Source organism: Drosophila takahashii, chromosome 3R (assembly GCF_030179915.1).
Source record: "Drosophila takahashii strain IR98-3 E-12201 chromosome 3R, DtakHiC1v2, whole genome shotgun sequence".
NCBI lineage: Eukaryota > Metazoa > Arthropoda > Insecta > Diptera > Drosophilidae > Drosophila > Drosophila takahashii.
This window is the reverse complement of record NC_091681.1, coordinates 9,188,510-9,212,174: the sequence shown is the minus strand read 5'-3', so window position 1 is coordinate 9,212,174 and position 23,665 is coordinate 9,188,510. Positions and strand designations below refer to the sequence as shown.

Below are 23,665 nucleotides of genomic sequence, written 5' to 3'. Positions count from 1 at the left end.
ATTGAGATATTTCTAATTTATTGTACATGTTCAAAACTAACTGATTTTTTTAATTTAGGGGGAAAACTGAATTTTTTAGGGGTAAAGCTGAATTTTCATCTGGCAACACTGGGAATCAGCTGCAAAAACCCACCACGAGAAAACGAAACACACCACAAGGCGAGTTAAAATTGGACAGAGAGTTAAATGTTTTTCGATTTTCAAACAGTGAACTTGTGCGGTGCGTGAAAATTCAATTCGTTCATCATTTAAATCGCGTGAGATTGTAGCTGTTTAACGGTAATTTACCAAAAGAGAGCAGTGCGGACTTAATTCGTTGATGTTCCCGATGCAGAAGAAAAGCGAATGGGTTTTTCTCTATTTTCTGTATTGCAATTGTTTTTCTGGCCGAGTCTAGGTGTGTGTGTGTTGTATGTGTATACTGGTGCGCAATGCGTGGGTATTTTCTCAGCTTTTCATTCTATTTTCAAATTTTATTGGTCCCGAACATTGGGATTCTTACGTGTACATATGTACCTTTATGCTTGGCCGTTAATTTGAAATTTCTCCAACGCTGTAAACAGCATTCGCGAGTGCGTTTTGATTGAATGACGGCATTTCTCAGCCCCAATATGGATGGGCAGGTGCACTATGTGGATATGTTTGTACAACTGCATTTACCAACCCGCTAATCAGGTGCAATGTACACATCTCCGTCGCCGTCGTAGAGTCCGATTCCGAATGGGTGGTACAGGCTTTTCTTGTTGCTTCCTTTCCGGGCCACAGCCTTTTATCGATTTAATAACAAACGAGGAGCCGAGTCGTTGGACTCTGCAAACCGGCAATCGCATAACCACGATGTCTATTGTCTGACGGAGATGGCCCGCGGGGAATTGAATTTATTGACGTACCAAGCCGTACTTATAAATAAATATATATATGTACAATGCTCACATGGGCGCCGCTGTTTGAGGTCAGGATTTGATTTCTAAGTTCATCAAACTGGCCCGCGATAAGTGCTGCACGTTTGTCAATAATACCAGGCCCCCAAGTGTTCCTGGAACTACGAAACCAGGCTCTGGCCATCTGGAGGATGGGCCCATGACTATGACTGATAAGATAAGTCAAGATTTTATAGCGGGCATAAAAACCTCGCAAGTGAATAAAACCTGACGATGGTGGTATCAAGGGTGCTATCAACACACGGAAAAAAATTAATATGATATTTAATTTAATTATTACATGCCAGATTTATTTATTATGTAAAAAGTATTACTAGTAAATAATAGTAAATAAAACAATGCAAATAAGAGAAGATTTTTTTAAATGTGATCCGAAAATTTGGATTTAATATAACTTCAGTACAAACTTCAATAGTTTGGAATTCCTGAAATCTGGTTATTGAATATAGTTACATAAAAAAAACTATAATGGTTCGGCTATCCGAAAAAAGAAATGGCTAAATTTTCCCTAAGGAGGGAAAAATGTTGACAAATTTTAAGGAGAAGGAGCAAGATGTCTGAGAATTGGTGTCTTTAAACTCGGTTTTTAAATGGTTTGTAACTATCAAGTCACAAATTCATATTTCAAAGTGGGCACAATTAATATTATTGCATTCATCATCTAGGTGGCCTAGGAGTCATGTCAGAGTACTTAATTGGTACAGCAAGTGTCAGTGACTGATGCAAAATTGCATCTATTTAATAGACAGCCGGCTTACGGCCACCACTGAATAAAATAAAGGCGGGTACAAAAATATTCGTAGGCATTTTTGCAAATTAAAGAGCACTAGCGACCTACAGAGAATAAGCTGTGTACATTTTCCCCTACATTAATACGCCTGCATTAATTGCATTACACATGTATGTACCTACAAACCCACTTGTCTGAAATATATATACAGCCGTACGTTCCGCGAGTGTACATATGTATGTTATACATGCTAGCAGATAATCTAGTTCATTGCATCCAAACACATGCACTGGCGGAGGGGCTCTTTCTGTTTGGGATGTGCGCCACCAAAGGGGAAAGTGCTCACTTATCCAATATTGCCGGCTCCCAGTCCAAATTGAATAAATGAAATGTAGCCATCGTCAAACACGTTTGCAGACGCACAGTTGCGGTAAAAGCTATAGTGGCCAATAGGTAAATCATTTCGAATAATGTCAAATACACTCGGAAAACTCCATCCTGGATTGGAAAAATCATCTTTTTTTTTAAGAAGAAAGAGGCCACTTTTTCCTAATGTTCTTGCTCTTACGATACATAACTTATTTTGTGTAATATTCCTAATTTTGTCACACTTTTAGTTTTCATAACTGTACTATTCGCTTGGGACAAAAATATAAATGGGTTTTGCGGAAGTCCATCCTAGCGAATTCTGCTAAAATACTTAAATGATATTTAAGTTCAACAAATTTTCATACATTTAAAAAATAAAAAATAACTACCATTTATTGGTAGGTTTACTATTAAAACTACTTAGCCGATATTCAAATTTCTTAGTTAAGCTGAGGATCAAACTAATTAGAAGCTAATATCGAAACGAAAGCTTCTTGGCCTGAGGGGCTTTTTCGGAAATATTTAAATGATATTTAAGTTCAACAAATTTTCATATATTTAAAAAATAAAAAATAACTACCATTTATTGGTAGGTTTAATATTAAAATTACTTAGCCGATATTTAAATTTCTTAGTTTAGCTGAGGATCAAACTTATTAGAAACTAATATCAAGACGAAAGCTTTTTAGCTTGGGAGCCTTTTTCGTGGAAATGCTCACATACAATTTAGGAACGAGTGTTTTTCAAACTTGTTTGTGGTTTTCATAAATTTTAAATTGGCGAGTAATGATACAAATTCAGCCCGTAGAAAACCCTTTGCTGACACATTTTTAGAAGCAATAATAATAAAACAAATCACTTTAGCCCACATATCTCCCGTGAGGTTCTGTCCCATTGGCCGCAGCCGGAGGAGCACCACAACAAACGCTTTCCGCACCGCCCTGACTTACTCTCTTTTTTCAGTTTGTTGTGCCCGTGTGGCACAATTTGAACTTAGCGGCTTTGGGGCCATCGTCAATGCCATTCTCGAGCCACTGTGACTGTAGTGGTTCCGCATCCGATGTGAGAGAGTGTGTGACGAGGGCGTAGTACATCGCATTGGCACTCATCGCCAAACACACACAACATACAACATAATACATAATACTTGAGAGGGTCTCCGGAGGCGGGGAGGCAGCCAGCCAACCAAGAGGTCGATGTCCGCTGGCCTGCTTGGCTGACTGGGCTATAACTGCAGACGTCGGAAGAGGTGGCCCTTGTGATGGCTTAGGCGCAACATTAATATTCTGCCTGCCATGCAGTTACCGTATTGCGTTGGGTTCGCCGTCTGCCGGCGGAACAAAACACTTGCCGAGTGGAGGAACCAATCTGCTGAAAAGACAAACGAGCTGCCATGTCATTTGTGTCGCTGCACTGTGGGTCACAGCATCGTCAACCCTTCCAAAAGATCTCGTAACACCCCGCAGCATAAATACTTGTCGATTGCGAGTGCATACACTCGAAACATATTAAACTTTTGAGTTCTCTTGTCGTTTAAAAAGGAGCATGTATACAGAAAATGTGGAGAATACATTTTGTAACATTGGGGGAGATAATTTGTGATATGTATGGTTGATTACAAATAAATTATGATTATGCATGGGAAATTATTTAGCTTTAGTTACTGGATAAATATTTGTAATCTTTATACCCGTTACTCGTAGAGTAAAAGGGTATACTAGATTCGTGCAAAAGTATGTAACAGCTAGAAGGAAGCGTTTCCGACCCCATAAAGTATATATATTCTTGATCAGGGTCACTAGCCGAGTCGATCTAGCCATGTCCGTCTGTCCGTCTGTCCGTCTGTCCGTCTGTCCGTCTGTCCGTCTGTATGAACGCTGAGATCTCAGAAACTACAAAAGCTAGAAGGTTGAGATTTCCCACACATATTCTTTGGCTTCCTACGCAGCGCAAGTTTATTTTAGCCGAGCGCCACGCCCCCTCTAACGCCCACAATCGCCCACTAACGATTTTAAAATGGGTCCTGCGCCCACATCTTTAAAGATTTCCGAGAAGTATAAATGCAATTTTGTTGTGTATATTTATACCTATCGAAATGTAGAAGACATTTTTCAAATCGGACCATTCATTAAAAAGTTATACGATTTATAAATTGTCAACATATATCTATCTCCCTCGCACTCCCTTTAGCTGAGTTACGATTATTAGTCGGGACACCAACCCGACACAGCGTTCGCACTCCCTTTAGCGGAGTGACGGGTATTAGATAGTCGGGACACCAACCCGACTATAGCGTTCTCTCTTGTTTTAATTGATATCATCTGTAATAAAACCTAACTTACTGACGAGTACTGAAACCCACCGTAATTGGAATATTCTAGTTTTCTAAGTTAAAAATTATGATTTTACTCGAAATTCAATGGTTTTTTGAGTGCATTAGGTTAAGTTCAGATTGCGCAGCTTAATGTACGGCACGTGTCTGGAGCTGTCCTAAAGCGATGCCTCTGATGACTCATAGGCCACCACAAAAGGCCCAACAACCCCAAGCGAACGAATGAATGAAAAACGCCAGCTCGCGTGTCTGTGTGTGGGAAATGGGGAAATCCTCCCCAGTCTAGTCTAACATTCACTCACAGCACTCGTTTAATTGCAGACTCTCGCCATGTCGACTAGCCCGAAACCGGTTAAGAAGGTGCCGATTCACTTGCAGAGCGCCCAGAATCGTGTCTACATAAAAAATGGCAAGCTTATCAACCGACACCGTGTGAGAAAGACAAGTAAAACCATTGATTATTACAGGCGAGATCGTCAACCATGATAAATCGTTTAAAGCGGACGTTTACATCGAGGACGGAGTTATCAAGTAAGTGCAATGCGTTTAAGAAAGAATCGCTAAATGGCCCATCTAAAGGAAGAACCAACTTTTTAATGATAATTATAATCGGATTAGTCTCCAATTTGTTACATTATTCGAGAACGTAAAATATATTATTAAGTACTAACTTCCTTCAGGGGCGTTGTTGCCGCTTTGCCTGTTGAGACTCATAATTCATACCAAACCGGAGATTCTCGATGATGGCTCGATTTTTCGGTATTCTTATGAAAATAGTTAATCTTACAAACCAACGGAACTTAGTTTAGTGCTATGAACTCTATCTTTATTTTCATTGCCATTCTCGGCTAATAATATCCTTCAAACTAAAACCAAACCTAGAAGTACCAGCCATCCAAAACTCTTTCTTGCATAAGCTAAATTTCTTTAAGGGCCACAAAATTTACTCAATCCCTTACTTAACCAGTATTAGAGAAATTTCACCCCGTGCATCTTTTAAGGTTTGTGGGACCCTCCTCAGAAATTACGATACCGGGAGGAGTTCGGACCATCGACGCCAGCGGTCTGATGATCATTCCCGGAGGCATCGATCCACACACCCACATGCAACTGCCCTTCGGAGGAGCTGTGGCCGTGGATGATTTCTACCATGGAACCAAGGCTGCCGTTGCAGGTGGCACCACCATGATAAGTAAGCAGTGGGATTTCAATATTTAGGTAATGGACTTACAACTGTCACTTTCCCTAGTCGATTTCGTTCTGCCCAACAAACACGAGTCGATGATCGAGGCCTACGACAAGTGGCGAAGCTGGGCCGATCCTAAGGTAAAAATAAAATGTTTATAATAAAATGTTTTATTACTAACCTATAAATTATATAAGATACAAGCTATCGTTTTCGTTTCAATTCGAAACCGATTGTCTTTCACATAAATATATTCCGTATTCGTATTTAAGGATCAAGTCTGAAGATTAGTCAATTGACCCTTCTAATTCGTAACTATATGTAAATGAATACATTTTTTAGGTTTGTTGTGACTACGGATTGCATGTGGGTATCACCTGGTGGTCCAAGTCGGTGTCTGAAGAGATTGGCATTCTGTGCAAAGAGCTTGGAGTAAACTCCTTTAAAACATTTATGGCTTACAAAGGACTATATCAGGTAAGGTCTTTAAAATCTAGTACAATACTTTAATAATCTATAATTTTATTCGCCTTTTAGCTGAACGATTCGGACCTTTTGGATGTGTTTGAGCGCATAAGGCATTTGAATGGTGTCGCCATGGTAAGAATACGTGAATATTTATTAAAATAGATCACTATTTAACCCACTTGTGGCACAGGTACACGCGGAAAACGGGGATATCATTGCAAAGAACACGCAGCGGCTGCTGGCCGAGGGCATCAATGGGCCGGAGGGTCACGAGCTGTCGCGACCCGAGGAGGTCGAGGCCGAGGCGGTGCACCGCGCATGTGTACTGGCCCACCAGGTAAGACCACTCCCAAGTCGCTAGTTAACTAGGAGGGACGGAGGAGGAGGAGGAGGAGGCGGTGTATGTCCTTGCCGGTGGAGTGCCAGTCACTGTACCGAGCTGTAATTATGGTTTATTTATGTTACACATTTTGATTTCTTATTATTTCCATTGTGTATGATGCACCTTGTACATATTATGCGGTATGCGGCACTCGATATAACCCCACAATAAACGTATGTACATTAGGCCGATTGTCCGCTCTACGTGGTCCACGTGATGAGCAAGTCGGCGGGCATTGAGCTGGCCAGGGCCCGCCACCGATACCGGGGGCGGTACATCATGGGCGAGACCCTGGCCGCGGCGCTGGGCACGGATGCGACCTGTTGCCAGCACCTGGGCTTCGATCACGAGGCCGCGCATGTGCTCAGTCCGCCCTTGCGGCCCGACAAGACGACCCCCGAGTTCTTGATGAAGCTGCTGGCGAAGTAAGTTGTGCCTGGGTTCACACTCCGGGCCGGGACCGTAAATATCAGAGGGCAATATGTTCCATGTGATAAATTTACTGGGGATATTTCAGTTATATCCTTCTTGATTTTATTCTTGATGGTAATATTCGACTATTACTTGTTTTTAATAGAGACTAGCACAAGTAATTTAAAACTCCTTTGTTTTGTGCACTTTACAATTTAAAAATAAAATCAATTTAAAAAAAAAATAAAAACCACTATTGAACAGAATAAGAACACACATAAAGCAACTTGAAAATTTGAATTTTAGAAGGCTAAAGAACAAATTATTGGTTGCCCTTGTATGTCAACGTGATGACAACCACTTGTGCAGGTCTCTAAACCATAAAATATTTAAGATTGTCCCAATGACTCATCAAAGGAATTTCCCTAAATTAAAATTCACTTGAACTTGTAATGATTACGGTCTCTGGTCCTGGGATTACTTATCTATGTTGACGCTGGTTAATCTGCATACTAACCGGGCCTGTGCTTTGCCTGCTTTAATCATATCCACTAACTAACTAACTGCGCTCTTTTTCGATCTAACCCACTAATCCGATGACGTTTCCATATTTGTCATTGCTTCACTCACACGCTCACACATCGTCCAGATGAAGACCCCGCTCTTTGTGTCCGGCCTGACCAGCAAATCCTCCGCGGAGCTCGTGGGTCGCGCCCGTCGCAGTGGCTACTGCGTCTTCGGGGAGACTCTGGCCAGTTCCCTGGGTCGCTCCATGAGCGGTGTGCCCAAGGGCGACCGCATTTACGCAATCACCAGTCCCCCGATCCGCGAATCCGCCGAGACACCCAGGCAGCTGATGAAGTCCCTGGCCTAGTAAGTACTCTTCTGTCGTAGGTGGAATCAAAGACAATTGGGATGGAAAATATTTATCTGTATCTGTGTAATTTATATGTAATCTTGACAAGGAGTCGATCTAGTCATGTCCGTCTGTCTGTCTGTCTGCCCGTATGAACGCTGAGATCTCGGAAACTACAAAAGCTATAAAGTTGGGATTAACCGTAAATATTCTAGGGCTTTCTACGGATCGTTAGTTTGTTTCAGCCACGCCCACTCTAACGCCCACAGTCGACTAAAACGACCTTAAAATGTGTCCACATTAAAGATCTCGGATCGTATCTGACTTCATAAGGAGTAATACTTGTTTCCCTTAAGACAAGAAAGACTCTTCTCCGATTGCGGATAAGCTAAATAATTCGCGCCTTACATTTACATATATTAACTATATAATAAGCACAGGCTTATTAAATGAATTTTAATTCAAATGCATTTATAACTTAAAACTCCTGAACGGTCAACTTATTAAGCTAGCCTAAAGTAACTTTGATTCCACGTGTTCACATTTCTAGAAGTAAGTATCCAAAAATCAGAACATGTTTGTTGCATTTCCCACCCTGCGGTGATTGTTTGTTTCGTTTCTTTTAACCGACGACCAAAAAGTGTTAATTGTATATACTCACATTATTAATTGTGTCCTTAGTGACGACCTGCAGCTGACTGGCAGCGACAACTGCACCTTCAACAAGGAACACAAGGCTTTGGGCAAAGGCGACTTTACAAAGATTCCCAACGGAGTCAACGGAGTGGAGGATCGCATGTCGCTGGTCTGGGAGAAGGGCGTCCACGCCGGGCTCCTCGATCCATGCCGCTTTGTGGCCGTGACCAGCACGAATGCGGCCAAGATATTCAACATTTATCCCCAGAAGGGACGTATTGGTAAGTGATATGAGTCAAGGGGGATTTAAAATTCATATTCAAAGTTGGTAAAGGGCATATTCATAGTCACATTAATATATTTCTCGATAATGCCACACAATTACACAAAACATTATCATCATCATCATTAATCTGATTTTAATACAATCCATAATCACTCAACAAGAAGCAATATCCTTACAAATGCTTTTAGGGGGCTTTGGCTTCTCGAAGTCAGCTACCAAAGTTAATTCTAAAGTTAACTTATTTCTTAAATCTAAAATAGGTGATTTTGTCCAAAGATTACATTTAACTGATCCTCATCCTTCTTCGTTTAGCTGTTGGATCGGATGCGGACATCGTGATCTGGAATCCGAATGCCACCCGTACCATTTCGAAGGACACGCACCACCACGCCTGTGACTTCAATATTTTCGAGGGCATGACTGTGCACGGCGTCTGCGAGTTTGTCCTGGTGCGCGGACGGATCTGCGCCGAGCGCGGGAACGTGCGAGTAGCGGAAGGCTTCGGACGGTTCATTCCCACACCTGTCCGACCGCCGTTCGTCTATGACATCATCGAGGGCAAGGTACAGTCGCCGCCGGAGGAGCAGCACGAGGAGAAACAGAACGGCAACATGGCGAAGCGGTTTGCCGAGTTGGATATTCAAATCCCGGTACAGGAGCCAATAAGCGTCATGTTGGCCGGCAACCTGGCCATGCCGGCGGAAGGATCACTGTGCAGCACGCCTTCAGTGCGGGGACGCGTCGACGGCAAGCGGGACTTGCAGGAGTCTTCCTTCTCCATAAGCGGTAAGTTAACTGGTAGACGTTTTTTCATACCCGTTACTAGTAAAGTAAGAGGCAATATACATAAAATTTCATTCGTGAAATCTGCAAGGGTATTAAAACTTCAGTTTTCCGATATAAGCTTCCGTCTTCGTTTTTTAATGTCTGTCCGCACCAAAACTAAATATATTTATGTACATTGTACACATTTTCCGAGGCTTCACAGAAATCTTTTCCAACACAAGTAGGAAATAATTCGTGTGTACCTACGGTTTGATTGCCACCAAAAATGGTTGAAGGATATTCCTGTGACACCTTGGCTAAAAACTAACTTTTGGCAAATAGAGAATTATCCCATATGCATAAAATCACCAAATCGTCATCAATAAATCTATAAATAAATTTAAACAAATATTTAATGTTTAAAAAACTTTACAGAGGAATTAGACAGGTCTGGCGTTCGAGCGTGCATTAAAGTGAAAAACCCACCTGGCGGAAAGTCTTCCGGATTCTGGTAGACCACAGATCTTAATTTGTGTGGATGCGGAATCGCACAATCTTTAAGGACAGTGTAAGCCAAAGTCTGCGCTTATTCAATAACTAAACTGGCATTTAATATAAAACCCTAAAACAAAATCGTAATCTAACCAAATTTCAAAATAAGTAATTACGAGTATAGCCACAAACCTAAAAAGAAAGAATCATACAATCTGCTTCGTCATAAAATATTTAGAACCGATTGCCTCATGTTGATACAAGTTTTGTTAAATTCTTTAACTTTGTAGCCTATAAGCAAGTCTTGAATTGAGGACTATGAAAATCAAAGAAATTTGCGGACTTAGGTATTTTTTGTTGAACAGTTTACTTTTAAATACTTCATTATTTACATGGAGACTTAGCACAATTTTTTGTACTCTTGAAAGCTAATAGGCAATCCAAGCAAAATCAAAAGGTCCGAACGATTAATAATTGAGTTAAATGCATAATAATTATAATTGTTTATTGATATCCCGCTTTGAAGTAGAGTAATTTGGTCATGCCAAGTGAGACAAGTTTGTGAGCAAATACGGCATTTCTAAAATTAGATACTTCAATCATATTTTGAAAAATTATAAATGTGCAGAACTATTTATTATAAACACATACTTTATATACATATATTTAATAACAAAAGCAGAACACAAAGATCAAACTAATAAACTTTACCAACAAAAATGTAATTTCGTGTTTTAATATCCAACCAAACCCATATCCTCAAAGAACGATTGTGTGGTAAAAAAACAACCAAAATCGCATATAAATATAATATTAATATTTTAATAATGGGAGGGCTTGAAACAAATAAATTATTAATGAGATAAAGGACAAGACCAATTAAGACAACATATTTGGATTAGTTAATGATCGCTTTTATTTTTATTTATATGATATTTACAAAACGATTTAGCACAATTTGTATTTATATATTGTTAGCAGTTGTGTTGCAATGCAAACACTCTTTCTCTTTATTCAAAAGTTATGACTGACAGACTATGCAAAATCAAGTGCCTAATAGATGAACTGCATAACTGGCCATGCAGTAATTCATATGAATACATAATTACAATTGTTTGATAACAATCTTCGTTCAAGAAAAATACTCGACTGCATGAACGACATTCACGGGAATTTTCTATGCCTTATTCAATGCAAGCCCATGTATTCAGGCTACCAATAAATTTTTACCAGATGTGTTTTAATTTAAATATTTAAATTATCAGAGGTAAAATACAATTTTGTTTTGCCTTCACTTAACTACTTACAATTGGTTAATGCTCATGCAAAACAGTTATATTATTATTACAGGTGTCGTACAAATAAACAATCTAATGAACTAGTCTTGATATAAATAAAGTGTTTTTGTAGTGCTTTGGGTAACCGAAAATTAGGTGGCAATCTTGCTACTGCTTATAATTTAAAATTCTTCACTTCTGTGTTTTGCTTATGGTCTAAAATCATTCGTAAGGTGACCTAAAATTGACTTAACAACTAAATTCCAATAGTAAATGACAGTTTATGAGTTTTCCATTTATTTTCCCTTAGATTTGCGATGGTGTCTGGTAAATATTGTTGTTTTCAATTGATGGTAGATTGTAGGAATGCATGCGACCGCAAAGTTCTTTATACTTTTCTACCCAATGCTATAAATAGAAAAATATTTTATTTGTTTGTCCAAACTAGCGGTTATGAATTGGAACTTACTGCCAGATCCTATGCGATCGCTTGCTCGCTTAAAGTTTTTTTAAATAGGCGGCACATTTAACCGCACTGCTAACTTGTCCTGTATTAAGGAGGCTCAACTTCTTGTGCTTTGCTCGGAATTTCCGTACATAGGCGTCTATAAGATTTTTAATCTTGTGTGGATTAATTTCACCAGACCGACTGTGGCAGATCTGATAAAATAAAATAATATAATTGTTATTCAATACAATTTTTGGTAAAAAAATAAATAATTAGACGTGTTATTTGACGCGATTAGAATATGTAAACTTATGAATCATGGCACTCACCTTGGGCACAGCTCTCCGCATGATGTCCTTGTAGTCATCCTTAGTAATCGCTTTTTTGTTAAAGTAGGGCTTCAACACCAATTTAACCTCCTCAACGACACGTTCTTGTCGATTTAACTTGCGTAGCAGCTGCAAAGCAAATACAAAATAATATTTTTTCTGTTTAACCTTATGCTTTTGAAATTGACTCACTCTATCCTTATTTTGTAGATCCGTTGCCGAATTCGGCACATCGTCATATACATCAGGATTCCTTGCACCTGAAATTAAAAAAAATTCAAATGTATTATACAGGTTTACTATACTTGAAATGAATGAACTGGCTTGTAAATTATGGCCAGCCCAACTTACCTTTTAATTTTGATTTTCGGTCGCCTTTGCTGCGATGCGACTTCTTGCCCGCTGCTGTGTTGTATCGCGACGACATCCGAGTGTTGCCCACGGGCGAACTGCTTCCAAATAGGTTATCGAAAATCTCCACCTTGCCCCCGGCTGCTCCACCCTTCGCTCTCCTGCTGCTGCCCTCCATTAAATTGGGTGGCTCGAACAGATCATCATAATCCGCCGAGTCTGGCGAGTAGGGGCTCTCCAAGGAGTCGTCTAGAGCGTTGGCGGATCCTCCGGCATTCCCGATGCCGCTACCGTTCCGCAGGCCACCTACCCCAGCACTCGTAGTGGGCATGTTGCCAACGCCGCTGCTGCTGCTGGCCACACTCCCTCCCGCCTTGGGCAGTGGAGTGAGCTTTTTCGAGGGAGGCGTGGGACTAGAAATAGAAGGTATGTGCTGCGAGCTGGACACCACGCTGCTGCTTGTGAGCAGCACGTTAGAGAGAACGGTAACTGTCTTGCCGTCGGAAGCCTTGTCATGGCTGTCGCCTCCGCCAGAAGCTCCTACGCCTCCACCGCTGCTGGACCCAACGCCCAAGGTCAGGCTGACGGAGCTGCTGCTAATGTACTGGGCGGAGCTCACCTCGCTCTCCTGCTGGATGGTTGCGCTCTGGTTGGACTTGTTCATCAGCGCCATCACCAGATCCGCGGGGTTTAGGACGCTCGTCTGAGTTTGGGTGCTGGTGCTCGCATTGGACACTGTTGCATGGGCAGCATCGCTCTCCCCTTTGTCCCCAGATGCCGATCCGATGGCACTGCTCGCCGGCATGCTGGCTGCCTGCTGATCCAGGCTTTGGCCCGGAGTCGGTGTCGGCGATCGCGGCGAAAGAGAGGGCGACTTGGTCGGCTCGAACGGATCGTAGGCATCTGGCGAGCATGGTCCCGACTCCGGAGGTGTGTTTGGACCTATCTTCTGGCCGCCATCGTGGCTGCCATGGCCGTGCTGGGGCGTCTGCTCCTCGGGAGCCAGCGAACAGGCTGCCTCCAGCTCGTCTGCAGAATTAATTTCATCTGCGTCCTCGTGAAGCGGATTGTTGCGAGCCTTGTGCTGCATTTTCTTGGTGGGCAGGTTGAACTTGACGAGAGGCGGCTCGGGGGGCGTCTTGGGTCCTGTGGACTGCGTCATGTTTTCATACGAGGCCTCCATAATTGTGTCCAATGAACCGACCTGCGGGGTTTTCTCCCTTTGTCCGTTTTCCCTCATTATATCATGTTCCCTGTCCCGCTCTCTCTCCCTTCTCGTCGAGAGTTGGTCTGCGGCATCCTCACTGTCTGTAAGCACAATAACATCTGCCGGCTCTTGGTGAACCTGGAAGGGTGAGCGCTCCAGATCGATGATAGCCACAGGCTTAGCCTCCAGCTTCTTGCGCTTGCGGGTCTTGTCCCGCTTTCCCTTCTTGATGGCCCCCACAGCACTGCTAATGTTGCTGTTGGCCAGGTGGTCGATGGTGGCCAAGCGATTGCTCAACAGATCCTCCCTGCCGGAAGCCATTGTGACTATCGACTGCTGCTGGGAACCCATCGTTGGGTTGCTTGTGGTCGCCTCCTTGTTGAAGCTCACGCTCACCAGAATATTGTTGCCCGAGGCAAAGACCTCCTTCGATGGCAGCGGCTCTGGCGTTTGGGTTCGACGCTTGCGCTTCTTCTCCTTTCGCTGCTTCTCCAGCGGATGCTGTTTTTTCTTCTTTTTGCTCTTGTCCCGCTTGCGCTTCGCTTTCTTGGGCGTCAACGCGCCATCATAGTGGCCGCCTGCGCCTTTAGGTGATCCCAGGGGCGGCGTCCAAGACGGGTTCTTGTCCTGGCAGTCGCCGTCATGCAGGAAATCGCAGCGACCGGGCGAAGGCGAGGGGGACCACTGACCGGTGGGCATTCCTCCCTTCTTTCGCTTTCTCTGCGGGGCCAGGAAGTCGTCGGCATCTTCGAAAGGATCACGTTGCCGTGATATGCGTCGCATCCGGGCAGCAGTCGTCGGACTAGCGCTGCCCGTCCTCTTTTTGCTCTTCTTCTTTTTATCTGACTTCTTTTTCTTCTTTTTGGGCGGATCCTTAGGACTCTTTGAACGACTTCTGCTTCGGCTGCGACTCAAGCGTGGAGTATAGCGCGGAGAGCCAAGATAAAGGGGAGATCTATTGCCTCCTCCTCCGTTAATGCGGTTGGGAGTGCGCGAGCGGGATCCTCTCGAGTGCGCAGACACCGGAGTATGGGCCCTTTCGGTTGGAGGAGGTGGAAGCGCCGAGGGCGAGCGGGCATAGCGTCTGCCCGGTGAGGTTCGACGACCGCCGCCTTGTTTGTGGGGTGAGGGAGAAGTTCCCGGCGGTGGAGTCGGCGAGATGCTGAAGCTGCGCAGCCGTTTGGGCGAACCAGAACGAGAGCGCAGGGAGCCCCTTGATCCCCGCGAAGCGCTGCGCGAGAAACTGCGCGAATTGCGCCTTCCCGAACGACTTCGGCCCGACCGCATGGCGTCGCGTCCGTAGCGATCCTTTGCCTGATGCCTCGATGCACCCACCACATTGCGAACGTCGTAGCGAGGCAGCTCCCTTCGTTTGGGACGTTGAAAGAACTGGTGGTGCTGACCATGCTGGTTATACTGGAAGTAATGCTGCTGCTGATGGTGCTGGTGGTGGTAGTTTTGGTTCTGGTGGTAATTGTTGCCGTAGTGCTGAAACGGCCTGTTGTGGAACTGTTGGTTGCGGTTGTAGTTGAAGCGCAGTCCTCCGCGGCCACGGACGAACCCACGCTGGTTATCCCGTCCGCGATAGGCGAATTTCATGCGTCCAAATGAGTTGGAACGCGAGCGAGACCTCGAATGGGAGCGGGAGTAGGATTTTGAGCGGCTTCGGCTGCGGCGCCGCCGGTTTCTATTGCGGCTGACAGAACGACTCCTGCTCTTGCTCCTACTCCGACTGACGCTCTTGTTGGTGGCCTTCGGGCTCTTGGAACGGAGCTTTGGAGTGCGACTTCGAGAGCTCGAATGGGTGATCCTTTCTGGCTCGGGCTTGTCTCCACGGTAGTTCCGATCCTTCTGTCGCTTCCCAATTTTCTTGAAAGTCTCGTCCTGGCCGCGTTTTGAGCGCGACTTGGACTTTCCCTCGTTGGCCGCCCCTCCGCGGCTTCGACTGCGTCTCTTTTTTGAGCCGATCTCGTTGGTCAAATCGTCCTCTGACACAATATCCGTGCCGACAGCCTTCTCCGGCCCATCTTCGTCATCGGAAGCCTTCGAGGAAGCAGTCCTGGGACTGGTAGTGGCATCATCCCGATGCTCTACCGCAGCCGTCACCTCCTCCTCCTCCCCCTCCGCCAAACTCTTTTCGTCCAGACAAGGCGTGTACGAGCGATCCTGCTCATGATCACTGCCGCTTGCGTTGTCGTCCTTATCGGCTTCTCCATCCTTATTACCCGCTGGCTTCCTAGATTTCACCGGCTTGGGGCTGGCTTCTCTGGCCTCCCTTTCCGCACCCAGCGGCTGTTCATATTCCTTCGGTTTGTCAATGTCCAACTCCTCCCAGTCGCTCTCATCATAAAGCTCTAGCACGCCCTTGGCCCGGTCTCGATCCACAGCTCGGTCCTCCTTAGCCACTGGGCTGGGAGTGCTGCGCATATTAGCCTCCTCTGATGGAGCTGCGGCCAAGTGTGAGTCACTGGGCTCTTGATCGGAGGCCTCAGATTCCTCCATGGGCACAGCCTCACAGGACTTGTCGTCTTCTTCCTGCTCATCGGGCTCATCGGTTGGATTCTCAGGCTCGTAAAGATCATCTTTCTCGGGCACTGGCTCGGGCTCCGGTCCCAGGGGCAACGGTATCTCATTATCATCTTCATCATCATCTAATTGTACTAAATCCTCATTCATATCATCATCATCCTGTTGTTGAAACGATTAAAATAAAATGGTTAGTACGGTGCAAAGAACCAACGGTCTTAATAACTATTAATTGTGACTTACATATATATATGTTATATTCTCTCATATCTTCTCAAACTATACGACTTGCTTAGCTTTCAACAACATTCCAAGAACATTACTCTAGTCAAATCCATTTAATTCCGTAACATTTTAATAATAGTTTTATAAAAAAAATCATTCAACTATAGGCGTCTTCGGTTCCGATTTATTTTTTACAAACTGAAATTCATAGAACCTAAAATTGTTTGAAAAAACCCCTAGGAGTGTTAAAAAAATATGTTTTAAAGACAATTAAAGTTCTAATCTCAAAATGTATTTGATTTGAAAAGGAAGTGAACTCTAAAGCGCTTTCTCGCGGGAGGAGATAGTGTTCAGTAAATGTTTTTATTTTGAAGAGGCTTCAATACAAATTTCATTTCCAAAGAACGAATTTCACAGCTTCAATCTTTAATTTACGACTTTACCCTTTCAATGCCCTCTTACTTTCTTGAAGTCTTAAGCTACGCGTCAGAAGATCAAATAATTTGAACAAAATAGAAAACTACTATACTAAAATAATTTAAATATTTGATTGAATATCATACCTTATCCGATACATCAGCTGGTCCTTGTGCGGCGCCCGGTGCCATTGCTGAAGCACTAGCCACAGCCTGCGACTCCTGCGAGTAAATTGAGAAGTTTGGACAATTGTCGACATCGTCATCTGCGTTTCGATCGCTGGCCTTCAACGGTGACTGTTGCAACGTGTTCATCTTGAAGATCGGATTGTTCCAAGGCAGGCTAGCGGGTGGCATAGGCGGTGGTGGTATCGATAGCACTACTGGCATGCCCATCACTGGTGGAGTATGATGATTTACCGGAGGAGCGAACATCGGAGGCCGTGCTGGAAAACTGTTTGATGGCGATGCCACCGGGGCTGGAGACGGTGCACTGCCGCGAAAAGGCGGCGTAGGTTGGTTGGCAGGGGTCGCGTTTTGCTGGCGTTGCTGCTGCTGGCGGTTGGGCGTGTTAAAGCGCAGGTGGAAGGGCGTAAAGCTTGACACATTCGTGTTGCTGTTGTTGTTGTTGGGGCTGGGGCTACTAAAGTTCTGATTACTGAAACCGCCGACCCCTTGGCCATCTCCGCCACTGGTTGCTGAACGCGAACCTCCGCCACTGCTGGATGCTCCTCCGGCGCCACTGCTCGACTGTCCTCCGCCGCCTCCACCGCCTCCCCTGTAACTGTTATTGCCGCTGTAACGACTGTTGTAGTTGTCACCTGATCCTGGGCCGCCGCCCCTATTATAATTGGGTCCTCCGCCTCCGCGCTGATAGAGCGGCGCGTGGGTTAGATGCTCTTCGGGCTGAGAAGTAGCCGCTGCTGGTGTCGCTGCAACCGCAGGCCTCTGGGGGAGATTAAGGGTACCATCCGCCCTAATGTGCACATTCTCCAGGTTACGCGAGGCATCGTGCCAACGATCCTGCATGTCCAAAATGCTGGACAGTATATCTCCAGCTGAAGCTGGCGTGGGGACCGAGGGTGTGGCTGCTATGCGTGCCTTGCCTTGCAGCAAAGCCTTGCGGATGCGCGGCGCTCCAATGCTGGCAATGCGCACCGAAGTTTGAACTGCAGTCGATCCGAGGCCAGCAGAAGTGGCACTGCCGCCGAAATCAGGCTCACTGTCCGAGAAATACTCCAGGTCATTGGCGTTCCCGAAGAGGGAAAAGCTAGAGGCAGTTCCGCCATTGAAATGAGAACGCTGCACTCCGTCTGATTTTACTCCCAACTGCTCTGCGAGTCGCTTGCTGGCGGTGAGACGTCGCCCGGGACCTTCACTAGAGGCGGGGGCCACGACACGACGACGGCGACGTCGACGTCGTCGGATCACCTTCTTGCTCGTCTTCAGGGCAAACTTTTCGTCAAAGTTGTTCAAGTCGTACTCAACGACATAGGTGCGTTGGCGAGTCCTTCGCCGTCGGCGACGTTGAACGGGCCGCTTGTTGGTGCTAGTGGTTGTGCGCCGAGTGGTTGTCGTAGTGGTTGTGGTAGTGGTGGTGGTCCGGGTGCGAGTTCGGGTCAGAGCGGAGTCTTCAACGCCGGACCGAGTGCGTCTCAGAACAGCCGCCCGAATGCGCTCGTTCTGACGGGTGCGTAGGATTCTCGGGGGTTGCTGCACCTCACGCACTCTGAGCCGAGTCTCCGGCAAGCCCATTCCCCTGATATCCTCGTACAGCTGGCTCAAGTCGTCGGCCAGCTCCAGTTGCTCATCGGGATCCTCGCCCTCGGAGTCAATGCAATTGTCGCAGTACCAGGAGCCGGCGGGAATTTCGTGCAACGGCGGGTCCAGGCAGTCCATGTGGTATCCCTGGTTGCAGCTGTCGCACAGCAGCATCACATCCTCTCGCTCCGGACTTTCGCAGACCTCGCAGTTCGTGAGCTCCTCCTCGGAAACGGCCGCGCCCTCAGCCTCGTCGTCCAGGGCCAACTCGGTCTTGGACTTGCTCAGATCCACCCGCACTTCCCTCACCACCTGCCGGCTGGCGTACGAGTCCCGCACCACAATGCGGTCGAAGGCGATGCGGTCAATGGGACAGGTCTGGACATTTCGCGACCAGGCGTCGATGCAGGCCGCGCAGAAAATGTGCTCGCATGTGGCGGGCGTGCCGATCTCCTGCTGCCGAAAGGTGAGCAGGCAGATGGGGCACTTCTCCAGCAGATCGTTGCTGCTGCTGTCGGAACTGAAGCCGGGATCAGCCTCAGCGGGGGTGGGCTGGAGCCGACTGGGTGCTGGTTCTTGCTCTTCTTCGTCGTAGGATTCCACCTTCTTCCGCTTGCTGCTGCGCGCAACCCGCTGATTGATCTGGAATCGAGTTTAGGGAACATTGAAAGGTTATGAAGTGACCTTATGCGGCTGTGCCTTACCTCGCTGCCACTGGATGAGCAGTCGCTCCGCGGTCCGTGGCGAGTGCGCAGCTTGCGCGTTGACTTCCGGGTCACCGCGTCCGAGTCGGAATCCGCCTCCTGGCGACGGGCGCTGCGTCTCAGCCGGTTCGCCGTGGAGCAGGAGGGACGCTCGTCCAGGTCGGGATCCGAGGCCGTGTCCTCCGAGTCCTTGAACTCGATCCGCATGATGATGCGCCGGTTCCGCTGCACCCGCTGGTGACTCACGGGCGGACCAGCGTCGGATTCGGAATCAGAATCACGGTCGGACATGCTGATGCAACTGCGTATGTGTGTAGCAAGCCGATATATTGATGTATGTACACTGTCGGCGGGGCAGGCGCGTGTGTATTACATATATATTGCATATAGGGAGTGCTCTTCGCTGAATTCTCATCTAATTATCCGCTCCTAGTGGTATCTGCTCTCGGCCTGGTAGCCGCATTTTCGGTACGATGACCAGCCGGAGTCTGAGAAGTCGCTTTTCGGCCTGGCTTGCCTGTAATTGCAGGCCGCTGTGAGTGGAGATGGAGTTGAGTGCCGATTGCCGAGCGTAGCATCAGTTGCCAATTTTCTGACGCTGCACCGGACTTTCGCCCCTTCGCGTCCTTCGTTCGGAATCGTGCGAGCGACAGCTGCGGTGGCCAGGGGACAATGGAGCCTGATTTTGTCGCCGCAACGCCGATATTTCCAAATTGGTAGCAAACGCAAATTTTTCTCACACAGTTTCCTTCACACACACACTTGGATTTCAGCCATTTTTTCAACTAGAGGTGGGAGAACGCCTGCGAACACTTTCGATAGTTCGCTGCCGCCGCCGATGCCTTGACGCATTTGGTTATTATCGTTTATTCGGTTTCAATAAGGAAAATCGGTGGATTATTTTTTAAGCAAATTAAGTGAAATAAGTATAAAAGCGTCATCCAGTAAAAGTGTATTTCGAAATTTATTTTTGAACTTATTTAAGAAAATCTAAACAAAATTATTTTCTAGATTTTATTGCAAATTTTTTAAATCTATTCGTTTTGATTACATATTTTTAAACAAAAACCTTATTAAAATAAAATCTAAGCAATTAATTTGTTTAAAAAATAAAATATTCCGAAATGATTTTGATTTGCAAAGATACCTTTTAAGAAACAATGCATAATTCATTATACTCCTGCAGAGGGTATTATAATTTCAGTCAGAGTTTTGCGACCACATAAAGTATATATATTCTTGATCAGCATCAATAGCCGAGTCTATCTAGCCATGTCCGTCTGTCCCTCAGTTTTAAAGCTATCGCGATGAAACTTTTCCGAAAATCTTCTTTCTATTGCAGGTAGTACATATGTCGGAAGGATCGGACCACTATATATTATGGCTTCCATAGGAATAATCAAAAAAATAATAGAAAAACCATTGTAAGTTTGTAGAAAGTAGGCGTTTTGATTTTTGACAATGTAAAAAAAAACATTTTGAGTAGGCATACCTGCAAGGGTATATAAACTGCGGCTGGCCGAAGTTAACTTCCTTTCTTGTTTTATATAATTAAAACTTTTGGCAAAATTTTTAATATATTTGTATATATCGCACTGAATAAAACAAGGGGTAAATAATACCCAATTCGGCGCTTCTGCAACAAAGGCAAAATTCCGTAACAGTGAATTTTTCTTCCATTATATCCTAGAGCAGATCTCTGTGATACGATTCTGCAATTCAACTTTTCAAACGCATCAGCGAAAAGTGTGTTTCAATGTACCAAAAGGAGATGGCGGTAACCCGTTTTAGACGAGAAAGCCAAATAACTCTCTTAACTGCTGCTTTTGTCCATGCTTACATCTTGTAAACTGGTCAGCTGTTTTTGCAACAGCGGCGGTATGTGTGACTCAGTTGCAGCAACAGCGAATTCCAGAAACTAATACTCTGTTTAGAGGGTGTCTCTTTCCCTTTTGGTTGATTTTTTCCCGGCATTTGTTTTATTCTATTTTCACTGTACTGTCAAAAGTAACCACTTAGCGTTCGCGGGCGAAATGCAGGCGGAGAATGAGGCCGACATCATCGTAGAGGCGTTAGAGGTGCTGGTCAACCACATTCTGTATGCTCGTGGTATTTACCCCGCGCACATATTTAAAATGAAGCGAATGTACAATACGCCGGTCTTTGTCTCCATCTTCCCGCCGCTCAATAACTACCTGACCGGCGTTTTCAGATCCGCTCAGGAACTGCTCCGCCGCCGGGAGCTGCAGGGCCTAGAGCTGATATTGTTCCAGAAGGAAAATGAGCAGTTGGAGAGCTACAAACTGTCCCTTGAATGTCGGGAGGATGTCCAATTGGCGGACGATCATTTAATGGAATTCGAGCAGAAGCTCCGCGCAGCCATCTACCAAACATCCGAACGGCTAAATCAGGTCCGAAAACTTCCTGCAGGAAGCTGCCAGTTTAAAGTCCACCTGCACACGACGCAGGAGGCATTCATTCGCCTCAGCCATGAGTCCCAGTACCAGGAGTTTCCATGGCTTCAAGCCCCAAGTCCAAAAGCGCAAATGCCGTCACAAACCCTTTCCCTGTTACCCTTGGCTTCGGTGGAGAGTGTGGGGTTGAAAATGGAGGCACTTATCCTCAACTAATGTTTCCAAGATAATTGTTACGTATTAAATAAAAATAACAAGTTTACAAGATGTGGGTTTTATTTAAAATTATATAGACTACGCTGGTCGCTAACTTTAATCGTATGGTAATCTTAGCATACTTATAGACTTTTTCCGAAAGTAACGAAAGTCAATTTCTCCGCAGCAAGTACAGTTTTAATATTACTAAGCCCCTCAAACGATTGACCAAATATATCTACTCTAAAGCAGTCCCTGGCGTTTCAGATCCTCGAACGTCTTCCGGTTGACCACGTTTCCCAGCGAGTCCTCGAACTCCTCCTCCTGGTCGGCGATCCAGCGTTCGCTCTGCTTTTGCGACTTGAGCTTCTCCCACAGGGTGATCGCGTCCTCTATCTGCGTGACATTGGCGAAGTGGGCGGTGTTCGGGATGCCGAGGCAGCGCATGCCGTGCGCGTGGCGCCACTCCGCGAAGTGGCGCTGGAAGGCCTTGGGACCCTTGTAGGTGAAGTTTCCGCATATCTCGCAGTTGTAGCTGATGTTCAGGCCATGCAGCTTGTACAGCCAGTACGGGATTGGTTTGCCGTCCCACCCAAGTGGCAGGTTCTTGGGATTGTACGGCACGTCGTCCGCATCGGGATCGTCATCGTTGTCGGACTCGCTAGCCTCCACATCGCTGTCATCCCGCTCGCCTCCGGTCCGAGCCTGCTTTCTCTGGACATTCTCCTTGGTGGCCGCTCTCTGCTCGGACAAAAGCTCCGCATACTTGTAGAGCAGCGCCTCCAGCTGGGCGATTTCCTTGTGGCGTTCGTGCTCCCGTGACTGCGCACTAGCGGTCTTGGCGCTGGGTTTCTTGGCCATCAGGGCGGGATCCAAAGTGCTCTTCCCCTTTGTCGAGAATAGCCGCTGTGCACGCTCCTCCAGGGTGCCGCCGCACTTGAGCCCCAGGGCCACAAGAGCCGACTTCAGACGATCCAGTCCCAACGAGGCCAGCTCCTCCCAGCTGGAGAAGGCGGAGAGATCGAGATGGGCGCCGGTGTTGGCCAGCGCAGACTCGGTCTCCTTGAGCGAGAAGCCGGGGAAGGTGCCCAGCAACCACTGGCGCTGGAAGTCCAGCTCCACCTTCAGCAGCTCGCCCTCCAAGTCGAGCAGGGGCTGAATTCGCAGGATAAAGTGGTGCAGGTAGTCGTTGAGGGTCTCTATGTACTTGCGGTACTCGCGGTTCTTTCGCTCTCGTGGGATGTCGAAGACGTGGTCGAAGGACATCAGGTAGGTAATGTAGTCCAGCTTCTCCACCGCCCGCAGGTTGAGATAGAGCTCGTAGCACTCGTTGAGGTCCAGATACCGGCCGCCACCCTCCTCATCCGTGAACTCCACCAGGGCGCTCATGTCGTCCGGATTGTTGTACACCCGGATCATTTCGTCGAACTCCACGGACAGCGGCACGCTGACCTCGGCCGGATGCGACTTGTAGAACTGCTTGATCTGCTTGAGGCGGGCGTAGAACTCGTTGAACTCATTGGGTCCCGAAAGGGCCGCGATCTCCGCCTTCCGCTCGTTGTCCTTGTCCTCGTAGAGGTCGCGCAGCTGGGACGTGGCGTTGTGGTGGAGTTCCATGAGGTACTTCAGCCGGTGCTCAGAGTGGATGCGCTCCTTTTCGCCCGGCTTCTTCGTCGCATGCTCGTCCACCATCAGTTTGACCAAACGCTCGCGCTCCTCGTGGTAGCGTCGCTGTTGCTCCAGGAGCGTCTCCATGGCTCTTCAGTGCGAGGATATAAATGAATTAAAGTTCGAGTAGAAGGTATCTTTTCTTCAGCGAAATCCAAGCGAAAACAAAACTGCTCTGTAGCTAGCGTGTGTATATTAAAAAACAGTCACCACGAAGTAGGGATGGCAAAAAAATCGAAATCACACCGCCTTTTAAAGTCGCAACAGCGAAGAGCTGGTTATAGAGCGTT

At 46.2% G+C, this 23,665-nt stretch overlaps 4 protein-coding genes across 8 annotated transcripts; 2 read left to right on the top strand and 2 right to left on the bottom strand.

Moving 5' to 3' along the window:
* Window positions 1-144: 144 nt before the first annotated feature.
* Window positions 145-10,579, top strand: CRMP (Collapsin Response Mediator Protein). 5 transcript variants are annotated; one of them, XM_017152777.3, is made up of 12 exons: window positions 146-279; window positions 4,694-4,781; window positions 4,840-4,903; window positions 5,374-5,564; window positions 5,622-5,698; window positions 5,901-6,035; window positions 6,096-6,158; window positions 6,217-6,363; window positions 7,469-7,692; window positions 8,357-8,592; window positions 8,910-9,383; window positions 9,798-10,579. In XM_017152777.3, the coding sequence occupies exons 2-12, from the start codon at window positions 4,703-4,705 to the stop codon at window positions 9,875-9,877; spliced, it is 1,770 nt and encodes a 589-aa protein (XP_017008266.2). In that variant the 5' UTR covers window positions 146-279; window positions 4,694-4,702; the 3' UTR covers window positions 9,878-10,579. The 5 variants fall into 5 exon arrangements, with proteins under 5 accessions (XP_017008267.1, XP_070073401.1, XP_017008266.2 ...); XM_017152775.3 differs by lacking the exon at window positions 7,469-7,692 and adding an exon at window positions 6,595-6,833; XM_017152776.2 differs by lacking the exon at window positions 7,469-7,692 and adding an exon at window positions 6,595-6,833 and having other exon boundaries at window positions 203-220.
* Window positions 10,580-11,073: 494 nt separating this feature from the next.
* Window positions 11,074-19,888, bottom strand: LOC108064969 (uncharacterized). The gene is made up of 7 exons (XM_017152774.3): window positions 19,099-19,888; window positions 16,781-19,036; window positions 12,260-16,154; window positions 12,101-12,168; window positions 11,909-12,037; window positions 11,601-11,791; window positions 11,074-11,539 (listed from the first exon to the last, which is right to left on the bottom strand). The coding sequence occupies exons 1-6, from the start codon at window positions 19,387-19,389 to the stop codon at window positions 11,630-11,632; spliced, it is 6,801 nt and encodes a 2,266-aa protein (XP_017008263.2). The 5' UTR covers window positions 19,390-19,888; the 3' UTR covers window positions 11,074-11,539; window positions 11,601-11,629.
* Window positions 19,889-21,023: 1,135 nt separating this feature from the next.
* On the top strand, window positions 21,024-21,747 carry PolZ2 (DNA polymerase zeta subunit 2). Its single transcript, XM_017152841.3, has one exon. It carries the CDS (start codon window positions 21,132-21,134, stop codon window positions 21,726-21,728), a length of 597 nt encoding a protein of 198 aa, XP_017008330.2. The 5' UTR covers window positions 21,024-21,131; the 3' UTR covers window positions 21,729-21,747.
* A 23-nt stretch (window positions 21,748-21,770) lies between these two features.
* On the bottom strand, window positions 21,771-23,596 carry noi (splicing factor 3a subunit 3 noi). The gene has a single exon (XM_017152838.3). The coding sequence runs from the start codon at window positions 23,460-23,462 to the stop codon at window positions 21,951-21,953; it is 1,512 nt and encodes a 503-aa protein (XP_017008327.1). The 5' UTR covers window positions 23,463-23,596; the 3' UTR covers window positions 21,771-21,950.
* Window positions 23,597-23,665: the final 69 nt, after the last annotated feature.

Coding starts and splice junctions, on each gene's coding strand:
- PolZ2 (XM_017152841.3), top strand. CDS start 21,132: ATGCAGGCGGAGAATGAGGCCGACATCATCGTAGAGGCGTTAGAGGTG.
- noi (XM_017152838.3), bottom strand. CDS start 23,462: ATGGAGACGCTCCTGGAGCAACAGCGACGCTACCACGAGGAGCGCGAG.
- LOC108064969 (XM_017152774.3), bottom strand. CDS start 19,389: ATGTCCGACCGTGATTCTGATTCCGAATCCGACGCTGGTCCGCCCGTG. Junction 12,038..12,100: donor ATCTACAAAATAAGGATAGA/GTGAGTCAATTT, acceptor TTTGCTTTGCAG/CTGCTACGCAAGTTAAATCG. Junction 11,792..11,908: donor TGCGGAGAGCTGTGCCCAAG/GTGAGTGCCATG, acceptor TTATTTTATCAG/ATCTGCCACAGTCGGTCTGG.
- CRMP (XM_017152775.3), top strand. CDS start 4,703: ATGTCGACTAGCCCGAAACCGGTTAAGAAGGTGCCGATTCACTTGCAG. Junction 4,904..5,373: donor ATCGAGGACGGAGTTATCAA/GTAAGTGCAATG, acceptor GCATCTTTTAAG/GTTTGTGGGACCCTCCTCAG. Junction 6,834..8,356: donor TTGATGAAGCTGCTGGCGAA/GTAAGTTGTGCC, acceptor TTGTGTCCTTAG/TGACGACCTGCAGCTGACTG.